Source organism: Phaenicophaeus curvirostris, chromosome 2 (genome assembly GCF_032191515.1).
Source record: "Phaenicophaeus curvirostris isolate KB17595 chromosome 2, BPBGC_Pcur_1.0, whole genome shotgun sequence".
In the NCBI taxonomy this organism is placed as follows: domain Eukaryota; kingdom Metazoa; phylum Chordata; class Aves; order Cuculiformes; family Cuculidae; genus Phaenicophaeus; species Phaenicophaeus curvirostris.
Genome location: NC_091393.1, coordinates 85,110,080 through 85,129,856, shown reverse-complemented (window position 1 = coordinate 85,129,856; position 19,777 = coordinate 85,110,080). Strand labels below are relative to the sequence as shown.

The 19,777-nt window shown below is 42.8% G+C and overlaps 1 protein-coding gene across 5 annotated transcripts in view; it reads right to left on the bottom strand.

Moving 5' to 3' along the window:
* STUM (stum, mechanosensory transduction mediator homolog) overlaps positions 1-19,243 on the bottom strand; it is a 58,750-nt gene extending 39,507 nt beyond the window's left edge. For 3 of the 5 annotated variants that reach the window (XM_069852755.1, XM_069852754.1, XM_069852756.1), the window contains exon 1: positions 19,029-19,236. In XM_069852755.1, the coding sequence (XP_069708856.1) occupies positions 19,029-19,215 (187 nt within the window). In that variant the 5' untranslated portion in view covers positions 19,216-19,236. Of the gene's footprint in view, positions 1-19,028 lie in introns of all 5 variants that reach the window. The other 2 variants (XR_011337053.1, XR_011337054.1) reach the window with 2 other exon arrangements.
* Positions 19,244-19,777: the final 534 nt, after the last annotated feature.

Here is a 19,777-nt window from a genome sequence, read left to right as displayed (position 1 = left end):
GAAGACTGCAAAGTCAAACTCCATTTCTCTGTGGTGAATGTTTCTCCCTGAAACTACCAATCACGTTCCCATCAATCAGGCTCACAAGTGAAGAAGAAGAATTACATATTTAATCCTCCCTCTCCTTTTTGCATGCATACAGGTCACCCCAAATATTATTTATTTTTCTCTCACGCATCAGCAAGTTCAATGTTTTCCTTTGCTTACACTCAATTCAATTGCTATAGCCTACTCTCCAGCTACAGTTCTCCTTCACACATTGTATCAAATGCTCTGACTTTACTTTTGGAGCTGATGGACATGTGTTGCTGTTAGCAATTGTACACTCTGCAACCTAAAACCTGTACCCTTGATTTAGGGATCCGTTGTAGCTCCTGTGTGACACAAGGTAACTCATTGCAACAATTTATTTCTGTAATTAACAAATGTCCCCATTCATATTAAGATTCACAAAGGCAAAATCAGTCGAATCTCTATTGCAAATTTTTATTTTATTTTTATGACTAAATAGTAGGTCACATGTAGGTTTCTGCAGCTCTAACCACTGAAATGACAGGCAGCTATACTTTCTCCTGCCCAAAGACAGTAAGTGGTGGCAGAAAGCAACTGTTCACTCACACAAACTGTGGTGAGTTCATGCTTTTTTCCCCCCACCTTAAAACGTGGGGTACTGTATGCTCTTTGAAACACTGGGCCGTTGATATACTGCCATATATCATGATGTTCTTTCCCTACCTAGGGCTTCCTTACTCTTCTATACAAACCCCTACAGGTGCCTAAAGTGTATTTCTAGAGTCATTAGAGCTTCCTACACTTAAGTATTAAATAGCCTTACATTTCTAGATAAAATTACTCTTATTTCTTTCCATTTTAGTGATAAAAACATGGCATTTTTTCTTCCCTCATATTTTACAAAATTTCTAGTACAATATTGTACAAAAGCAACAAGGTTAAATGTTAGAGCTGTTCCGCCATCTTTCACTGTGTCTGCAATGAAAAAAAACAAACATGTTTTTAGCTGACTGTGCTACACGAAACAATCTAATAGCAGAAGCCTGATGTTGTCATTCAAAGGAATATTTGTTTAATGAGATCCAGTCATGAAAAATTACCTTAAAGTTTACAATTAGTATTTTCTAGAGAAAATCATCCAAAGACATCAGTGCATTAGGACCACATCACAAAGCTGCTGCATCTCATTATGACAGATTGGAGACAGATTGGAACAAGACCACCAACACTCTGGGACATCACAGCCACTCAGAGCAAACCACATCTCTCTATCTCAGATACTAGGCTGATTAGTACAGTGCAATAATCTACGCAGAAAGGCCTACTGTAGGATCTCAAGATTGTAATGTGCTCTACAAATGCAACCACTGTACATGGCAGCTCCTTTCAAGGAAAGGCAGTAGCAAGTTGGCACACAGGGGTGCAGGGGAGATGGGAAGTTCAGGTTCAAGATCCATGGATCAAACTTCTTAATGAGAAGTTCCTAAGGGTCATGCAGACCACCTTAGTTCTCACCTGGAAAGTCCTCCTCATGTAGAAAAGAAATTTCTGCATGCACTAAAAGCACTGGGTGCACGTGTCTGGGCTGAGCAAAATCAGAATCATGGGAAGGCCTGGGGTGTAAGTGGAGAAAACTAGCCTAAATGCATGCATCCTGCATCACAAGCACAAGGATGTGGAGCTTCCCTGGCAGTTGATACTGTATTGCCCTGCAAGAAACTAGAGGCAGTCTGGGACACTCTGGGAATCTTTACATTCACCTTTGCAACTTGCTCTGTACTCTTTTCAACTGCTGCAGAAGGTACAAGTGTTTTGGGCCCAAGACTCAGGTCAACCTGCTCTTTCCAGAAAGAGCCTCAAAACCAAGCTATTTATGCACAGGCAGAACAAATGTCACTGCTTAAGCTCCCCAGTAACTGTGTCTTTGCTCTTGGAGGGATCTAGGCAAACATGAGCTGTCATTAGAACTGCATTTGGCCTTCTAGCTGAATGTTTGAAGACTGGAATGATACTTTGCACAAAGCCCACCCATGCCTTACCTGAGAGATAGTCTAGCTGGCAGCAGGATGTTTCAAGCCAACGCAGATGCTGGTAGCTATGGCTCATATGGAGCTAGCTCTTCTTTTTGCCCATCTGACAGAAAGCAAGATCAGATCTGGGATGGGATGAGAGTGGGAAGAGGACTGGATGAAGTAAGACAGTATTGATTCCTCTCACTACTAATTGAACTAATACTGATCAAAATACCAAAGAAGAAAGGTCAGTTAAAGGCTGCTACAACACAGGGATGCAATTACAACTTCTGGGTTAGGAAGTCCCTATATCACGGGATACCCTAAGGAAGAAAGGAGTATCAGGAGAACGTGCTGGCACATTTGCTGACACTCTGGCTGGCTGTACAATGCAGAACCTGTCTGATGCTGTGGGAAAGTTCACTCCCATCATTGATAGCTGAGTAGCTAGACAAGTATACAAGACAGGTATAGTCCGCAGTATGCATGGGACTCATGTGAAACATCACATTTCTAGATCTGAGATTAAGGCAACAAAAGTCTATTGGAAAAGTGCTCTTTATTTTCAGTTTAGTGAAGATTACAAACTAAACCAAACTGCTCAACAGAGAACACAGACATAGTTCTTATCCTTCTCAAACATCTGGCCCTAAACTTTTTATAATCCTTTAATATTTTTAAACATATCCAAATAACTCTGCATGTATTTGTCTACTTGTTCTGTTTTGAATGTACTGTTACTTCTCTCTTCCAGTTCATCCAGTTCTGTTTAGCTTAGCATTTCATAAATTCCAATGATACCTCAGTGTGTGTCCGTGAAATTGTGTATGCTAGTGATTTCTTCCTTCAGTTGAAGAACAAAAGGCATCAGGCAGTGAAGCTAAAGCATGGACTTCTGAAAACACTTTAACACCTAATTCCCACTGAAATCAAGGAATTCCACAGTAAATCATGCCTGAGGCAATAGTGAAAGACCTGTCAGGTTACTTGCTCAAATTGTGCCTTTCCTAGTTTAGCTTTACTGCCCTCTGAGGCTTTTAGAGATCATGAAAGTGAAATATACAGATTAGGATTATAAGCATGCACCAGAAAATGAGAATGCGACAGAACATTAAAGAATGCTTGTCTGAAAAAATCTCTTTCCTGTGCTGTCATAGTTCTTCCTATTTAAACAATGCTAATGATATATCCCAGGGTATTTTTTTATGACATAAGGAGATCAGAACTGGTCCAACTATCAAATGCTTATGCTCTGCAACTATATGAGGATTTACAAGTCTGAAGATGACCAGCTGCCAGGCAATTAATCTCTTTTTAGTAGAGGTTATAAGCCCACAACAGTCAACAGAAGGAAATACGTACCTGTGCCACTGCAGATTCAGTGCAAAGTTTTCCCAAAGCTTACCAAAGCTTAAACTTAGCTTAATTTAACCATGGCTTTGTACTGAAGTACAGTGAAAATATCTGACATCTCTTGATGAAAGGTGGTGTAATCTCCAGCCAGGGCATGGAACAGACACTGTCACTTTAGCCATAACTGCTTAAGCTGCCACAACCAAGAGTCTGATGGAGTTGTTAATGCCCCAGAAGTCAGAATAAGAGTGTGAAGGGAAACCTTTCTACATTACCTTTCTACCTTTCTACACGCTTTCACAATCACAGATAACTGCCAGATGTCATACTGGTTGGCTGGGGTGAAGCAAGGAGAGGCAGTAACCTGTTCCCAAAATTCACCTGAGCTTACTTGTCAGCCTGATTAGCAAGTACAACAGCTCTCACTGCTAGAGATACAGAGCATACAAGGACCTCTCTCCTATGTTTTATACCATAGATAATGCATAAAGGAAAGAACATGGTGAACACTGAGCACATCATTCAAGGAAGGGATCTAATTATCACTGTAAGCAGTGCTGTGAGAACACGTGTTCAAGATGTTCCACTGTCAGCAAAGCGAACAAGACCTAAGCATGTACTAGAGGAAGGGATGCTATGGAAGAGACTATAATGCTACTACAGAAGTCAGTGAGGTGCTGCAGTGGGCTGACCTTGACAGCTGCCAGATACCCACCAAGTCACACTCTCACTCCCCTCTCCCACCCCAGGACAGAGAAAGAAAATAAAAAGTCTGTGAGTTGAAATAAAGAAAATGAGATCACTTACCAATTATTTTCAAAGGTAAAACAGACTAGACTTGGGGAAAAACAATCTAATGCCAATTAAAATCGGTCTGGCTAATGAGAAACAGACAAAATAAAACATCACCTCTCTGACTTCCTTCCTTCTCCATCCTCAGGTTCAACTTTACTCTTTGATTACCGATTCCTCTACCTCTCCCCTACTCTAAGCAGTAACGGATGGATGGGGAATAGGGTGAGCTGTGGTCAGTTCACAGCAGTTCCTCTCTGCCACTCTGTCCTCCTGATGCTTTTCCCCTGGTCTGGTGCTGATCATGACACGGGCTTTTGTCCTTTGGGACATATCTGCTATAGTATGGGTTTTCCATAAGTTGCAGTTCCTGTCAGGAGTACCTGTTACAGCATGGGCTTTCCATGCGTGGCTCTTCCAGCTGTTCTCACAGAGATGTCTTGCCTCCCCTGCAGCCCTCTCCTACCACAACCTTGCCACCAACATCTAATACACATACACTTTGGAAAAGAGCTAGCAACATGCTATGGTGAAGAGTAATGATAGTAATTACAGAAATTCAAGCTTTTTATGTTGAGAACTCATGAGAAAGTTAGGAGGTCTAACCTTCAAAAACACACAAATTCCATGATGCATATGCACTAGAAAACTGCACGGTCAGACCTACTTATGGGTTCTTGCAAGGACAAGATGAGATCCAGAAAGGCATGCAGGCAATGCATGATATATTTTGAAACTATTAAAGCAAACAAGTTATTTTGCAAAACAGTCAATAGGTAGCTTTCACCTGACCTGTCTTCAGGTATCTGCAAGGGATGTCTGCAAGTCTCGATCTGGGCTAGTTACCCTTTGCAAAAAGGTAAAAAAAAAAAAAAAAGGTCCCCAGTGGGTGTGTGACAGGAGATGAGTCACATGCTGATAGTGCCTAATTCCTCCCCAGAGATTATAATGGCAACCAACTCACAACCAACTCAGATGCAAAGGTAGACAAATCCCACCTAATATGTCCAATCAAAACATTTGCCATTAAGCTATTTTGACTATATAATACTAATAAAAATTACTTCCTGCTTTGGTATATCAGCTGGCTAACCAACTCCTTTAGGAAGACCTTTTGCTACAAGCAGGTTATTGCATTCAACTCTGTCCATTACAGATCTTCCTCTGAAACATCTAGTACTAGATACAGTACTGGAGGCCAAATAGAGCAAGGACTTCACTCAGCAGGACTCCTATCCCCATAGTGTAGAACGCAGACATGTTATTATGGACACAGAGGGAAGACACGACCTAAACTATAGTTTATGGTATCTCTGTAATACCAATGCATGTATTTTTGCCATTCTTCCCTGTTGAAAAGAAGTAAAAACAGGTTCTTTGTGCTAATCATTAAAATTTATCAAAATTACCTGGGTCAGCGCCTGAAGGCGCTGCAATGCTGATGAAATGCTCCTGCAACAGCAGGGAGACATCTAAATTTGATGTTTCTAGCTCCTTTCATGCCTTTCTTCTTGAGGGTATCTTTTTCCGGCATGACAGTGTTTGCATGGCTTGGATGAGCCCTGTTGCTAAGAAACAGGTCCTAACTGTGCCTTTAAAACTCTGCCTTTAAACATATAACTCAAGGAAATATTTTTCTTTTCATTACACTGTCTTGTGTGTTCTATTAAGATTTATTTTAACTCTGCTCTGACTCTCGAGGTACATTCCTACCACGACTTTTTGGAATAGGCCCTATTCTTTTTCCATTCTCTGTACAATGTCATGGTCACCTACACAGTAGAATAAATATAATATTTTAAAATATTACATTTTAAGGCCACAGTATGGCCCCATTTTGCACACTATTGTAGTGTAAACAAGAAGGAATACAGCAGAGCCTGCCTTACTGCAAATATCTGCTACTATTCAACTACAAAGCAGAGTACAAATCAGTGTCATTTCCACTAGCAACTCTAGGGTACATCTACGTTTTTTTGTTTGCCATATACTGACTAAAATATACTGAGGTCTCCCCTCATGTGTATAAAAGTGTGTAGCTTTCATGGGCATGAAGCAGACCATAGGATCAAATGAGGGAGTAAACAGCACATCTGAACTACAAACTGCCATTTCCATCCTACCTATTTATAGTGTTGCATGGCACAGACAACATCTTCCTTCCTGACGAATACAAGTCCAAGAGTGATGGAGACAGTTCATTGAAAAGCAGTTTCCTTGGAACAGATTAATGGAAAACAAAGAATGGCTGTGTGATTTGAGGTACTTGAATTGCACAAAGTCCACGTAGATTCTCTGCCTGGTTCTTCACCAGCTTCACAGACAACCTTCAGCAGGTTACTTGCTCTGACTTCTCCATACAGGCTGCAAACAGTTTAAGTGTGTTACATAATTTCTGCTTTATAACGGGGACTTGAGCGTAGTCTGCACTTCACAGCGCTACTGAAATAACAATGCAATAAACCCCTGCTTGGCTACCTACTCAGCACTTCTCATACTAGTAAATCATGGACCTCTCAGGAAAGACTTCAATCACAGTCAGTGGAACAAGGTCTCATGTCATTTAGGCATCATTCCTTTCACAAAATAAACTAAAGAACCTTTACTAATATATAATGAAGTGACATAAATATGTAAAGCAAACCCACATTTGTAAGGGAGAAAGCTGAATAAGTTTTGTTACACAATAGCCTCAGATTTTTAGCTTTGTTGGCTAATTTGGGAAACACAATTCTCAATAGGTGTCCTACTTAGTATTGCAACTTATTAAGAGTCTTCTCTGCTTTTACGTGCAATGTAAGAGCTCAGTTCTGCAACTCTTCTTTACAGTGAGTAATACTTATTCACAAGAACAACTTCAAGGTGCCAGCTCAATGTTACAAGAAGAAGCAAAAACTGTTAGCATAGGTGAGGCAAACTGGTTCTATAGGCTCAAAATCACATTTCTCTGCATGCTGTGGATTTTCACATTGGACGAGTGGGTTTAACTTAAAATGGGAACATTTTATACCTGTCTTGCACTGATTCAAATAAGTATTTGCTGCTCCGTGCAATATGACCTGGAGACCACAGAGGAGCTAGAAAAGGGACATCTCTGCAAGTCCTACTTTGGCACGCAGAGAGTAAATGAGCACTGAAAGAACATACAGTCGATTGAAAACACTAATCTGAGAGCAGAATATATATACATATACAGATTTTCAATTGCACTGGTGTATACCATATTTTAGTTAATACATGTAAGAAAAATCTTTTATTTCTTGAGTCAGTAACACTAAGGGTGGACTGTTACCATTTATTCATCACAGCTTCAGTAACTGCTGAGCAAGAGTGGTTCCTGGGTACTAATACTTGGTCTAAGCTCCATTCCTGGCTCCATGATAGGTTTCTTCTAAGTATCAGTTGCACACAGCACAAGGAGACAGGTCCTATGTTGCCTTGAATCTACCATCCAAAGTGGGAATACTGAGGCTTAACTCTGCCAGACGTGAGAATTTTCATGTTGGCATCCTTATGCATAAGGAGTTATTTGGATCAAGATGGGCTGGTGACACAGAATGGCTAATGGCTGGGCACAGAGTCCTCCCCATTATTCTGTCCACACTCATAGCTTGGTTCAAGCTCTGCCTTGCACTTGTGCAGCTAGCTACACCTCTGCAGCGTGGGCGTAAAACAACACCAGCCTTCTGTGGTAGTATACAATGTAAGATGTTAGCTCCCAAGGCACAAAAATCAAGTTCACCATGTACAGCTGACCAATGTAAACAATCACAGTTAAATCTCCTCAGGGAGTCAGCTTCAACAGAGTGCCAGGAGAATCCATTTCGACGTTTCTGTGGGATGTGTGGGAGGAGCGGAGGACTGAGTGAAACAAGCACTCAGGTGCAAGTCAATATATAAAATTACCTTCTGGCTTTTAGAAGAGAAAACGAGAGCATTTTTGTACTCATAACTGCCAGTGATTGTAGTTCCTGTGCTCTGTTCACTCTTTTACATAAGACAAGGAACCATCCCACCAGCTCTCTGTAGCTATAATGAAATTTCAGTAGGAGGAAAAAAATCTCGTGATGCTGAGTCTAAAATACTGCTTTAAAAGAAAAAGTATTTCTGTTCTAAAACCCCACTGAATCATTTAGGTTGGAAAAGACCTTTAAGATCATCAAGTTAAGAGGTAAATCTAACACTGACAAGACCCACAACTAAACCACATCCCTAAGTGCCACATCTACAGGCCTTTTAAATACCTCCAGGGATGGATGGTGACTCAATCACTTCCCTGGGCAACCTGTTCCAACACTTGACAACCCTTTTAGGGAAGTAGTATTTTCTAATATATAGTTAAACCTCCCCTGGCACAACACCCCTGCTAAGCTTTCTCTGGTATTGAACAGTTTGTCGGGCGCAGAGCTAAGGAACCGAGACATACAGCAAAAAACATTATCATTGCAATATGGAAGATTCGGCAGTGCTTTCACGATTAAATAGATCAAGAGAGAGAATTTAATGGCCCAGCCCAGAGAAACCATACCAAATTGTTTAACTACATCAAAACCATTGCCCCTGTTCTCTCCACAGATTGCCTGATAACCAGTCTGGTGCAAATTAGTTTGGAAACAGGTCTGATTTGTTGCAATCACTTCACAAAGAAAGAAGGAAGGCAGGGTGAATTACGTTGATCCTGCAGTTAGAAAGGGATTTTCTTCTGGCTACACCTCACAAATGTCTCAGTTTGTGACCAGCCCCTTCTCACAGTCCTAAATCCTTTGTGAACCCCTCCCACCAAGACAGAAACTCCAGAGTGGGTCGTAGGGCAATGAGAGTTTAATGTCCTTTGTGTATGTCGGCTCAAGGAGGTCCAGCCATACTTTTAGCTAGAATTTAGTCTTCAGATTTTCATTGGAAAGGAAAATTAAAGCTTCCTAACTTCAAAACACTGTCTGCAAGAAGACATGAGGGGGATATCTTTTCATTTACAGGAAACATAAATAAAGAAATGTTAATCCAAGAGTTAGTATTATCTTGCTATAAAGAATCTAGTCTTGACTACTGTCAGTGAAAGAGGTCTGACAACGTGGGCCTCTCCACATAGTGATTTCTATGGTATCAAACTGCCATCTCCTTTCCCCAACACAGCAAAGCAAAGACAATATTGGATATTCACACACAAGAAAATCATGTTTATGGAAATCAAACTGTCATGGCAACAGAAGAGGACTTGCAAATATTTTAAAAATAGCAAATTAACAAAACCCATTTATGAAAGCTAAAATTCTTATATGAATGCACTTAAAAGACAGATGCAACAAATGGTTTTCTACCTACATAAAGAAGAAATAATTTAAAACCAAGATCTCGCATCACCATATCAGCATATGTAATAGATATGTGCATACAGATAAATACATATTTTAAACTGAAAATAACAAAACTGTTTCAGCTGGACAGTGTTAACATTAACGTGATAATTCGCTCTATTTTATTTCAGGTAAAATATTTTCATATAAATACTAAGCTTTGTACTTCATAAAACTACTCAAGTTTTTAACATAGTAAACTTGTGACAATGGCTCATTATAATCTAGTTTATTTGTCTTCATTAAAATCTTGGTTCTTCAAGGGCTTATAGCACTTAATTAAAAATGTGCAAACACTTCTTTAAAAACAACATTCTTATTTTATACAACTGAATTTTTTTCCAAAATAATCTCAAATTAATTTAACCATTTAGCCTTTGTGTTCTTTACAAACTTGCTTGTGTAATAACCAAAACAAAATTATTATGCACAAATACAGAGTATTTGTACGTTTTGTGTGACTATTCATCAATGCTTGTAGCAAACTGAGAACTCAGCCTCAATAAATGAAAAGCTGGTGAGATGCTGGGTAATTAGCTGTGATGGGTTTAAATTAATATTCCTAAAGATGGCCACCTTAACCCCCTGCAGAGTTCCTTCTATGAGCATTATTGCTTAAGTCAGAAATGCGGTACGTGTTGAACCCCTCCAGTGAATGTGATTATATTACCAAGAGTTCCTCTATTGATCATATTCACTCTTTCCTCTAGCAAGATTTGACCATGATCCACTCTGGGTACGTCCTTTGGGTATGCTCATACTGGAACTTATAATTAAAGTTAGTGTATTACCAATCAGCTTTCATCAAACATCTTGTTTATATTTACTAGCCTGGATATTTCACCATTGTATGCTCAGAGACATGAGTGTCCATGGTTTTGTCTAGTCTGGCAGAGTTGTAAATTAGTTAGCGATTAGTTTACTTTTTAAATGTAAAAGCTCAGTACAATATTGACACCCTCCAGTGCTGAAAAATCATGAATCAGGTTCTCCAAAACTGAGATTCTTTTTAAGAAGCATAATTCATTCTTTCTCCCCTACTCCCTCATTGCTTTTTTTAAGACAGGACCATATCTTCAAATTCTGCCTCAAAGCCTTGAAAGGTACATTTGTTCTTTTCTTGAAAGCAGATTCTCATCTAATGAAAGGCCTCAGGGGACAGGGTTCTAAGGAAACACCAAATATTGTGAATCAGGATTGCATTGCTAGGCCTTTTGAGGGGCTGTCAATTAGGACAGGAATTGTTTGGCCTAACTCCCTTGGAATGGAAAATCTGAGCTTTGAACTGACTTTATATAACTGGAAGAAGGGGGATGAGAGCAGCTTCTGAGTGGTAAGATGGAGACAGGATGGGGACATGAGTATTTCAAAACAAATTTTCAAGTGCTGTCTATTTTTAACTGGACTCCTCACACACCAAAGACTAGCAAGTTTATAACATCAGAAATCAACAAGTGAAATACAATCAGGTAGAATGGCATGTGATTTTTCTCAGGCTCTTACAATATTTTCATTTTGGTGCTCCTAGTTAACATAAACACTCAAAATCCCTGGAAAGAGTGGAAAGAGAAAGAGGGATTAACTCCCTCGCTTAATGAAAAAGCTTCCAGTCTTCAGCAGAAACAGGGAAACCCAGCTTTCACATTCCTGGAATCTCTAAGGCAAGTTCACGCAAAACAAAGTTTTCTTTCTCTTGCAAGGCTGGGCCTGTGCAGATGTCATATGCTGGGTCTGACAGGTATTCAATGATGTCTAAGGTTGCTGTGTGATGATGCCCTCAGCTCTCTGCTAAGAAACACTGACATCATATCAGGCTCCTCACATGTGCATCACACCACAAGTGGTCCAGTTCATAGACCAGCATTTGAAAGGCAAGTGAGCTCTAACTGCAGTTTCAAATAAGACATTGGGCTGTGATCTGGAATAACTGCAGGAGAGGTGGGGATTCCCTTCTGCTTCCTTTGCTGCTGGAGCAGTAACTTCCAGCAGAATCATAGAATCATAGAATAACCAGGTTGGAAGAGACCCACCGGATCATCGAGTCCAACCATTCCTATCAAACACTAAACCATGCCCCTTAGCACCTCGTCCACCCTTCCCTTAAAGACCTCCAGGGAAGGTGACTCAACCACCTGCCTGGGCAGCCTGCTCTAGTGCCCCATGTTGTGTAGGATCTGGTTTTAACCACCAGTAAGGTTTCCCAGATGTCAGAACCTAGGTACAACACCCTAAATTGGGCTACCTTCTTCCAGACACAGGCTGGAAGGTATGTCCTGTAAGCAGTGGTTGAGGACTCTGGGCTTGTCTAGTTTGGAGTAAAGGAGGCGCTGATCTCTTTTCCTTGGTATCCAGTGATAGGACACATGTGAATCATTCAAAGCTGCAGCAGGACAGGCTTAGACTGGGAATTAGGAAGCACTTCTCTACTGAGAGAGTGGTCAAGCTCTGGAACAGGCTTCCTGGAGAGGTGGTCAGTGCCCAAAACCTCAGTGTTTAAGAGGCATTTGAACAATGCCCTTAACAACATGCTTTAACCTGGTCAGCCCTGAACTGGTTGGGCAGTTGGACTAAATTATCATTTTATGTCCCTTTGAACTGAAATTGTCTATTTGATTCTACCTTTAGAGGCCACCATCTTTGCACAGCACTACAGACAAGTCCATATACATCCACTTCAGTGCTGCAATTGTGTAACTTTAAAACCATAAAGCTCTAAAATGTCCAAAGACAGAAGAAAGAATGTTATACATCAGACTGACTTTCTGTCTCAGAAAGTAAGATGAATGCTCTTTTCCTTTTCTCCTTTCCAGGTTACCTCTGAAATAAAGTTTTCACAAATTAATCACAAACCCAGCTCCTTTTACAAACCTGGGGACTATTTTAGTATTCTTTTACCATCCAATCACTTCTTTCTCCACAAAATTCAAAATTGTATACAGATTCTAAGAGTCACCTTTCTGCTTTACACCAGCTGCTGCCATCTATGGGTATGTTTGCGTTTAGGGTGCTGCATGCAATCTGCTGCGTAAGAAAAGACATGAGGGACTAGGTTTATGATTCCTGCTCCTCCCTTGACTATCCCGAACAGCTCCACGAACTCTCCACGCTCTTTTCATGGTGGAACAGAGATTAAATGGTAGTGAACCAGTGCAGGTAATGGTGCTTTCTTGGAGTTTGTAAATCTCTCCAACAGCCACTGATTCAGAGCAGGAGAACAATTCACCTCCATCCTGCAATCCAGACTGGCCAAAATTCCCTCATGAAAAGCACTCTCCTCATCCAAGTTACTTCTGTCTTCAAATCCTTGCTTCTCTTGCTTCCACTTCTTTGGCCTCATCACCAAATCTCTGCAAATGTACTTTTTTCCTTCGGGCTTGATTCTCTGTTTTTCTCCACATAACACCTTCCTCTGGAACAGCTTTCCAGACTTTAAAATTCAGTTGGTTTACTTGGCCATTTAACAGCTCTTCTCTGCTGTCTGTTCCCACCCTCACTCTTAATCTTCAACCACTTTTGCACAAATCACATTAAATGACAAAGGACACTGAGAAATGCTGAGCAAACCCTTTCCCCATGCTTTTTAAGTAATGCATACCTCCACAGAACTGTGCAATGACAGCAGTGAACAAAAATGTCACTGGCCATTTCTTTTTGTCTACTATTTTGATGGAAACAGAAGGTATGAGGGAGGGAAGAGAAACTTGTTTGCATTTAAGTTGGTCTGGTACTGACAGCAACTCAAAAGCAGCAGCACCACATTTCTGCACAGCTTGACAGTGAAATGAACCAAAAAGTTGTTGTAAACACAAGAAAAGCTCAACAGCTAACTTTTACTGACTACAAGGAGAGAGGAGCAAAAATGACCAAAGGGCACAAACAGTACTAAATATTCGTACCATCAACAGAGACTGTAGTCAAGAACAAGGTGCTGCTCTGCTTTTGCTCTGTATGCCCATAACTGCATTTGTAAAGCAAGGGCAATGGGAAGAGGGTGAGTAAGAAGCCACGTACATATGAGACCATTATGGCAAAGAAGACAAACTCAAGGAGGGGATCTAGTGTAAAACATGGGAAATGGAGGAAGATGATGAATATATTAAGTATAAAACATTTACAATATCAAAACACAAATAAAACACAGCCACAAAGCGGAAAGCAGCTTTCCTCCCAAAATACAGCACAGCAAGCCATTGGACACTGGATTAAAACTGAAGGGGCGTGCCAGATCCCTCAGCAGAGATAAAGTCCTATTTTTTTCTCATCAGACACATAAGCAGGAGTTGTCTCAACCGAGAAGCAACAAACTTGAAATAATTTGGCGTTTATTCTGATCACAAATTATCTGTGAACCAGTCTTGAGTCTTCCAAGCTTGTTTGTCATTCTAGATGCTCCAGACACTTTAATGAGCCAAAAATATTCTGGACTACCCTATGCTGGCAAGATCATTGAGTGACTTGTTCAATATGACCAGCCAAGTACATTATGTATGACACTTCTATTTCTCACTTAAATCTCTTTTTGTTTGGTTTGGGGTTTTGTTAAAATAAAGGAGGAAATCAATGGCTTTCTCCATACTGACAAGAACAGGACCTGCAGTTCTTGTGCCTAACTTCACCATGAGGAACATCTACAGCACAGCTGATACCAGTGCTCCCAGCAATGGAGCAATAACCTAGATGCACACATTTTATCACCGATCCCCTTTCCCACCTCTCCCACCTAGTACAAGCAGATGAAGGAATTATCACAAAGAACTTCCTGATCTTTTCTGGGGGTTGTATTTTCCACTGAAGAGTGAACTGTACTGACAATCGGTTCACTTTGTTTAATTAAGCTCTTATGAACAAATAGCTCATTTCGGCAGACTACTAGCAGTCTATACATCATAGGCTGAAAGGCAACTAGCTAAAGAATTCCAGCAATTAAGTTCACAAACACAAGCTCCTGCAAACACTTCGAAAAGCCTTTGTTTTCCACAAATGAGCTTGTAAATCACCCAGATTTATTGATTTGCATGCTCATAGAGGAAGAAAAATTATTTAAAAGGATCATAAATGCCAAAGTAAGTTTGAGATTTCAATGCACAGATGTTTGAAAGCTCCAATTTATTTTCTACAATATTTATCCTAATGCAGATAAGAAAATGTGTTTTTTCCTTGAAATTCTTTGTTTCAGTAATGAAGGCCATGGATGTTTGCTTGGCGCATCTATTTACCATTCCAAAAACAAAAATAAAATGGGTATTGATAATTTTACGCAGACCTCATCTCTGCAACTTCCCCGAATGTTGTGTTCTGTACTTCAGCTCTTTGGAGAGATCTTTCTGCTGAAGCAAGCTGTGGCTTCTAATGAGAACCTTCTGCAGATGCTTGGCTCCTATAAATTGAGCACTACAGCCATATTTGCATAGCTGAAGGTCTAAACCTTGAACTCTATCAAGCCTGGAGTGGAATAAACAGATGGCAGAAGACTCGTGATATGGAGCTGGCACACCCAGAATGAGAGAGCTGCATGCCCCACTCATGATCTCCTCCACTGGCTATTTCATGGCTTATGGGTGACTGCGTTCCTGTCTTGTGCTAACATAATTTTATGCTACGTATTTCAATTACTCCCTGCATAAAAATAGTATAACATGTATAATTCAGGCTGTCATCCAAAAGTCCACCCCCTTCCTGACAGGAGGGATTAATCTGAGCGAATACCTCATATTTGCAGATAATTCTACTCACTTCTCACATTTCTCTTAAGTTCTCCTCCTTCGCTTCCCTCCTCCCACACACATGATGTCGAGGGAAGGAAAAATGGGTAGGAAGCAGGGCAAGATTCCCATGTAGCATCTCAGGGAATTACAGGGAGTCAGATCTTCTCCCACGCTGACTGGCACACAGCAGCTCCAAGAGAACACAGTCTGCCAGCTAAAGGGCATGACCAGCCCCTTCTCTCAGTTGCCATATGCAGCATGTACCTGCTGGAGATGCACACTGCTCAGTCCTGCATGAGTGAAAAATTAGAGGATACACCACCATTTATGTCTGCTAGTGCCATCATCTCCCATTCTAGAGCTTGTCACAGCATGTTTGGCCCTACTCCAGAAGCTCTAAGCCACACTAGAGGTTACCATGCCACAGAGCGTCTGTGGCAGAGCTGAAATGCTAGTAGCCAACACCAGGGTGGCTTTTGCTACAGCACTCACTGAGAACACCAGTTCCCTCTTCTCCCTTTCATACTATCTGCTCCTTTTACGAACCAGAGCTAGGGGCACCTTTGTTACAGCTCAGCCCTACCAGACACAGACGAGGAAGACCGCATCAGACCATGGAAAACTCTGCTTTAAGACATCTCCAAACAGTTCTGTCTATCACAGCGAATAGAAGCAGTGTGCAATTTCCAGGCTGTTCTGTGAAACAGATTACAACTAGACAGGCTAATCAAGCTTTTTTATGGTGTATTTGATGTGAATTTTTAAGTTTCAGCAAGACAAAAGTTAACATATTCCCTGAATATGAAAAATTTCCGGAGTCTTTCTGTAACGTATGTGCAAAGAGTTATTAAAACCCAGTTAACAATGCATCTTAAAACCTGCAGTTCTGGGTTACTACACAAAACCCTGAAAATTAACCAACTGAAAAAAACTGACTAAATAAACAAAGAGAAAGTGTTACATCTCCTGTACAAATAGAGTACTGCTGCAAAACATAAACAGCATAAAGGAAAAACAAACTGTATGTTTAAAACTCTCCGATTTCACCCTTTTGGATGACTTCAGTAACACAGGAAAGATAATTTAACTAAAAAAAAGTAGAGGCTTTCAAATGCCGAGAGACTGACAGAGTATTTGGTAGCCTGCACTGGAGTGAAAGTTCCATTTGACCATTGGTTTGAGGTACTTGGCACTAACGAACACCACAAATGCACTGGTCTCCAAGCAGTGGAACACTCAGTTTCTTCGGTGTGGCCCATTTTCTTATGGCTTCTGACCCTTTATTGTAGTTGCACTGCAGAGCCTAGACAAGTGACAACTACATGCAAAACAGATGAGGAATGAATTCAGGGACTGAAAAACAGAGAACTTCCATTACCACATAAACACAGTCACACTCTCTGTTTAAGCAGCTAAAACATACAGCAAGCCTGTGAAACATCATTTTAACATGTTATAAATGGACTACAGGAACTGGTGGGAATTTTGCCATTTACTTCAATAGGCACAAGCTCACATCCTAGATTTGAATACTTCACACCATTGCAAATATTATTTATTTTACAACTGTTGGTCAGTTCACAGAGATTGCTGACATGCAACAACAACACTTTTTACGCCGACTAGTCCTGCCAGTATATTTGTTTTCACTTGTGTGTGGGCTATGTGATATACAACAGAATATGGCTGAGATTGTAAACAGCTATATTCTAGTTGGGTATATTATCTCAGAGTAAATTTTCTACCAAAACGCACAAGATATTAGCAGCTTCATTACGAAAGTGGTTAATTTATGCATGGACTAAGTGCTATGCTTTACATACAGACTTTGGGATGCATCTCCAAAAGAATGCTTTCTGCCAGTCTGTGAGAATGCCGCATTTATAGTTTGTTTGGTTCGCTACTTTTACAACAGAAGATCAGGAGGAGCAGTGGTACAGAAAGTACCGCTGAAATCAGTGCATCATACGGAAAACAAGTTTTAAAAAAATCTCAGTCTGTTAATAAAACCCAGAAATAGAATTACAAACCATTTTGGGCTGGTCTAGCCAGTTGGTGATAACACAGCCAACACGGCCACAAAGTCCAGATTCAACTCTCAAGCTTTCAAACCTGCATGAATGGGGACCCCCATACACCTGCCTTTAAAAAGGAAGCACTGTCTGCTTTCATTACTTACTGACACTTTCCATGTGAGGGAAGGCAAAACACTAGCTACCTCTCACAGCCCCCAAGAGCTCTAGGCAGATAATAACACCTCAGGCCACTACTGGCATGAGGATGGCTTACGGAGATCTGTCCTCCTAGGATAAAGGAAGAACACCGAGCGTCTTCTAGTGTGCTGTGAGAAACAGCACAGTGTGAAGACATGATTCAAACCAGTAAAAGAGCATGGCAAGTCAGTTTTTCATCTACAGTGACGGTCGAGTTTCTTCAATAACAATGGAAAACTACAGTGACTTAGAAAGTTCAGTCTTTGAACACATCTTTCTGAAGATGGTAGGAAATCAAGTGCTAAATAATAATAACCTAAAACCCCATGGAAGTACACAACCAGACAAATTCTGTTTGATTCATCACTCCAGGTTCTTCAGGTGGCTAAACAAAAGGGCCATGAAAACAACACTCCTAAGCACACTGCACTGCATTTGGAAGCACATATACCAAAGCTCTTCCTTCCACAGGAAAATGCCAGTGCATTTCAAAAGATGGAAGTTTTCCCCTGGAATACTTCTGTAGGTTCACAGCAAACACACTGGAATATCAATAGCTTGTGCAGCTGCACATAGTATACCACACAGACTTCAGTAATATTTAATCAGAAGAACTAAGAATTTCAGATAAGGGACACACACCACATGAAGCAGGTGAGGGCACAGCAGAAGCTCTTCAAAAGCAGGACAAGCTGGGAAATAATCCCATACCACAAGGAAGGGTTCTGCAGTGGCCACAGCAGCAGAAATGGTGGCCAAGAACAGACCACAAGAGCTTCAAGGTATGGACTGTTGGGGTTTTGACTGCTTTGTTGTTTTGTTTTGAAATTTAATTGGTTTTGCGATTGCGATCGTTTTGCTTGCAGCTAGAATAACGCCTTGGGTTCCCGGCGCCTTTGTACTGTTCAAACTCAAGGCTTCAGGTGCAGTAAGCAAGTATTTCCTAATTAAAAAGGAGGAAAAGGAAATACAGAAGGGATCACAGCCTCAGCTTAAGAGTTGGGTTACCCAAGGCATTCACTAGGGACTTCATATCCAGAAACAGAGAATCCCACAGTTGATCTGGATATGACTTCCTTATAGCAGGGGTACAGGAGCAATGTGTTCCAGGGGTCTCCTTAGGAAAGCCGGGAAGCTGGGCTCTGGGCGCTCGCCTTTGCCGGTTAGCGTTGGGACGGCTCTGCGCCTTGGACCTCCAGCTAAAACTACGGCTCGCAAGAGCCCCACCAGCCGAAGCCCCTTCCCCTAAACCACACGATTCCCAGCGTCGAGCCGTGTCCCGCCTCTCCGAAGAGATCGGAAGGCTCGGAGGGCGCTCAGCCCCCGGGCCCGGGGAGGAGCCCCGTCCCGCACCCGCCGTGCCGCTGCGGGAGGCTCCCAGGGACCCCGCGGCGGCCGCAAAACTTCCCGCCGGCGTCGGGGGACGAGGGGATCGCTGCCTCCCTCCCTCCGTTCCCGCGGCGGGAGGCGCGGGCTGGGGGGTAAAGCGCGTCCCGGCTCCCGCGGACGCCCCGTCCCGGCTCCCGTCCCGACTCCCGTTCCGACTCCTGTCCCGGCTCCCGTCCCGGCTCCCTCGGAGTTCCTTACCCAGCCCCGGCACGAAGGTGTTGAGGAAGAGGCAGATAACAGCCACGGGGAAGGGCATGTAGGGGATGGCGGCGCGCAGCGGGCCCTTCTTCTCGCGGACCTGCACCACCACCCCGCCGGAGGGGCCGGCGCCCCGGCCGGGCTCCGCGCCCGCCGCGCTCTCGCCGTCCTTGGGGCCGGGATCCATGGCCGGGGGGTGCCGGGCCCCGGCCCGGGCTGGGCTGGCCTCGCAGCTCCCGCCGCTGCACGCGCTCCCGCCGCCGCCGCCGCCGCCGCGCGCGCGCGCGCCCGGCCGCCCCCCCACCCCGCGCCGACCCCTCCCCGCGCGCGCCGCGCCCGCCCCGCACGCGCCGCGCCCGCCGCGTCCCCGTCCCCGTCCGCGGCGGCGGCGTCGGGCGCTGCCCCGGGGGGGCCCGAGCCCGACCCGTCCGGAAAACCGGCGGGGAAGGCGGGCGGGGCGGCTGCTCCCCGCAAGCCGCCGGGGACGGGAGGGTGGAGCGGGCAGGGGCTGCTCGGGTTAAGCTTTGGGGAGGGGAAAAGCCGCTTCGATACCAGAGAGGCTGCTGGTACTGAAACCGCCGGCAAATCAACTCCCCAAGACTCGTTTTGGAGTTTTGGAAAGCGAACGCCCTTTATCAGGGCTGGGCAACGCGAGGGAGCGATCTCCGTCTATCGTGTGCAGCGAGACAGCCTGGGATAGGGTGCACTTCCCACTCACATACACATGGATAAACTCCCAAAAATCCTGT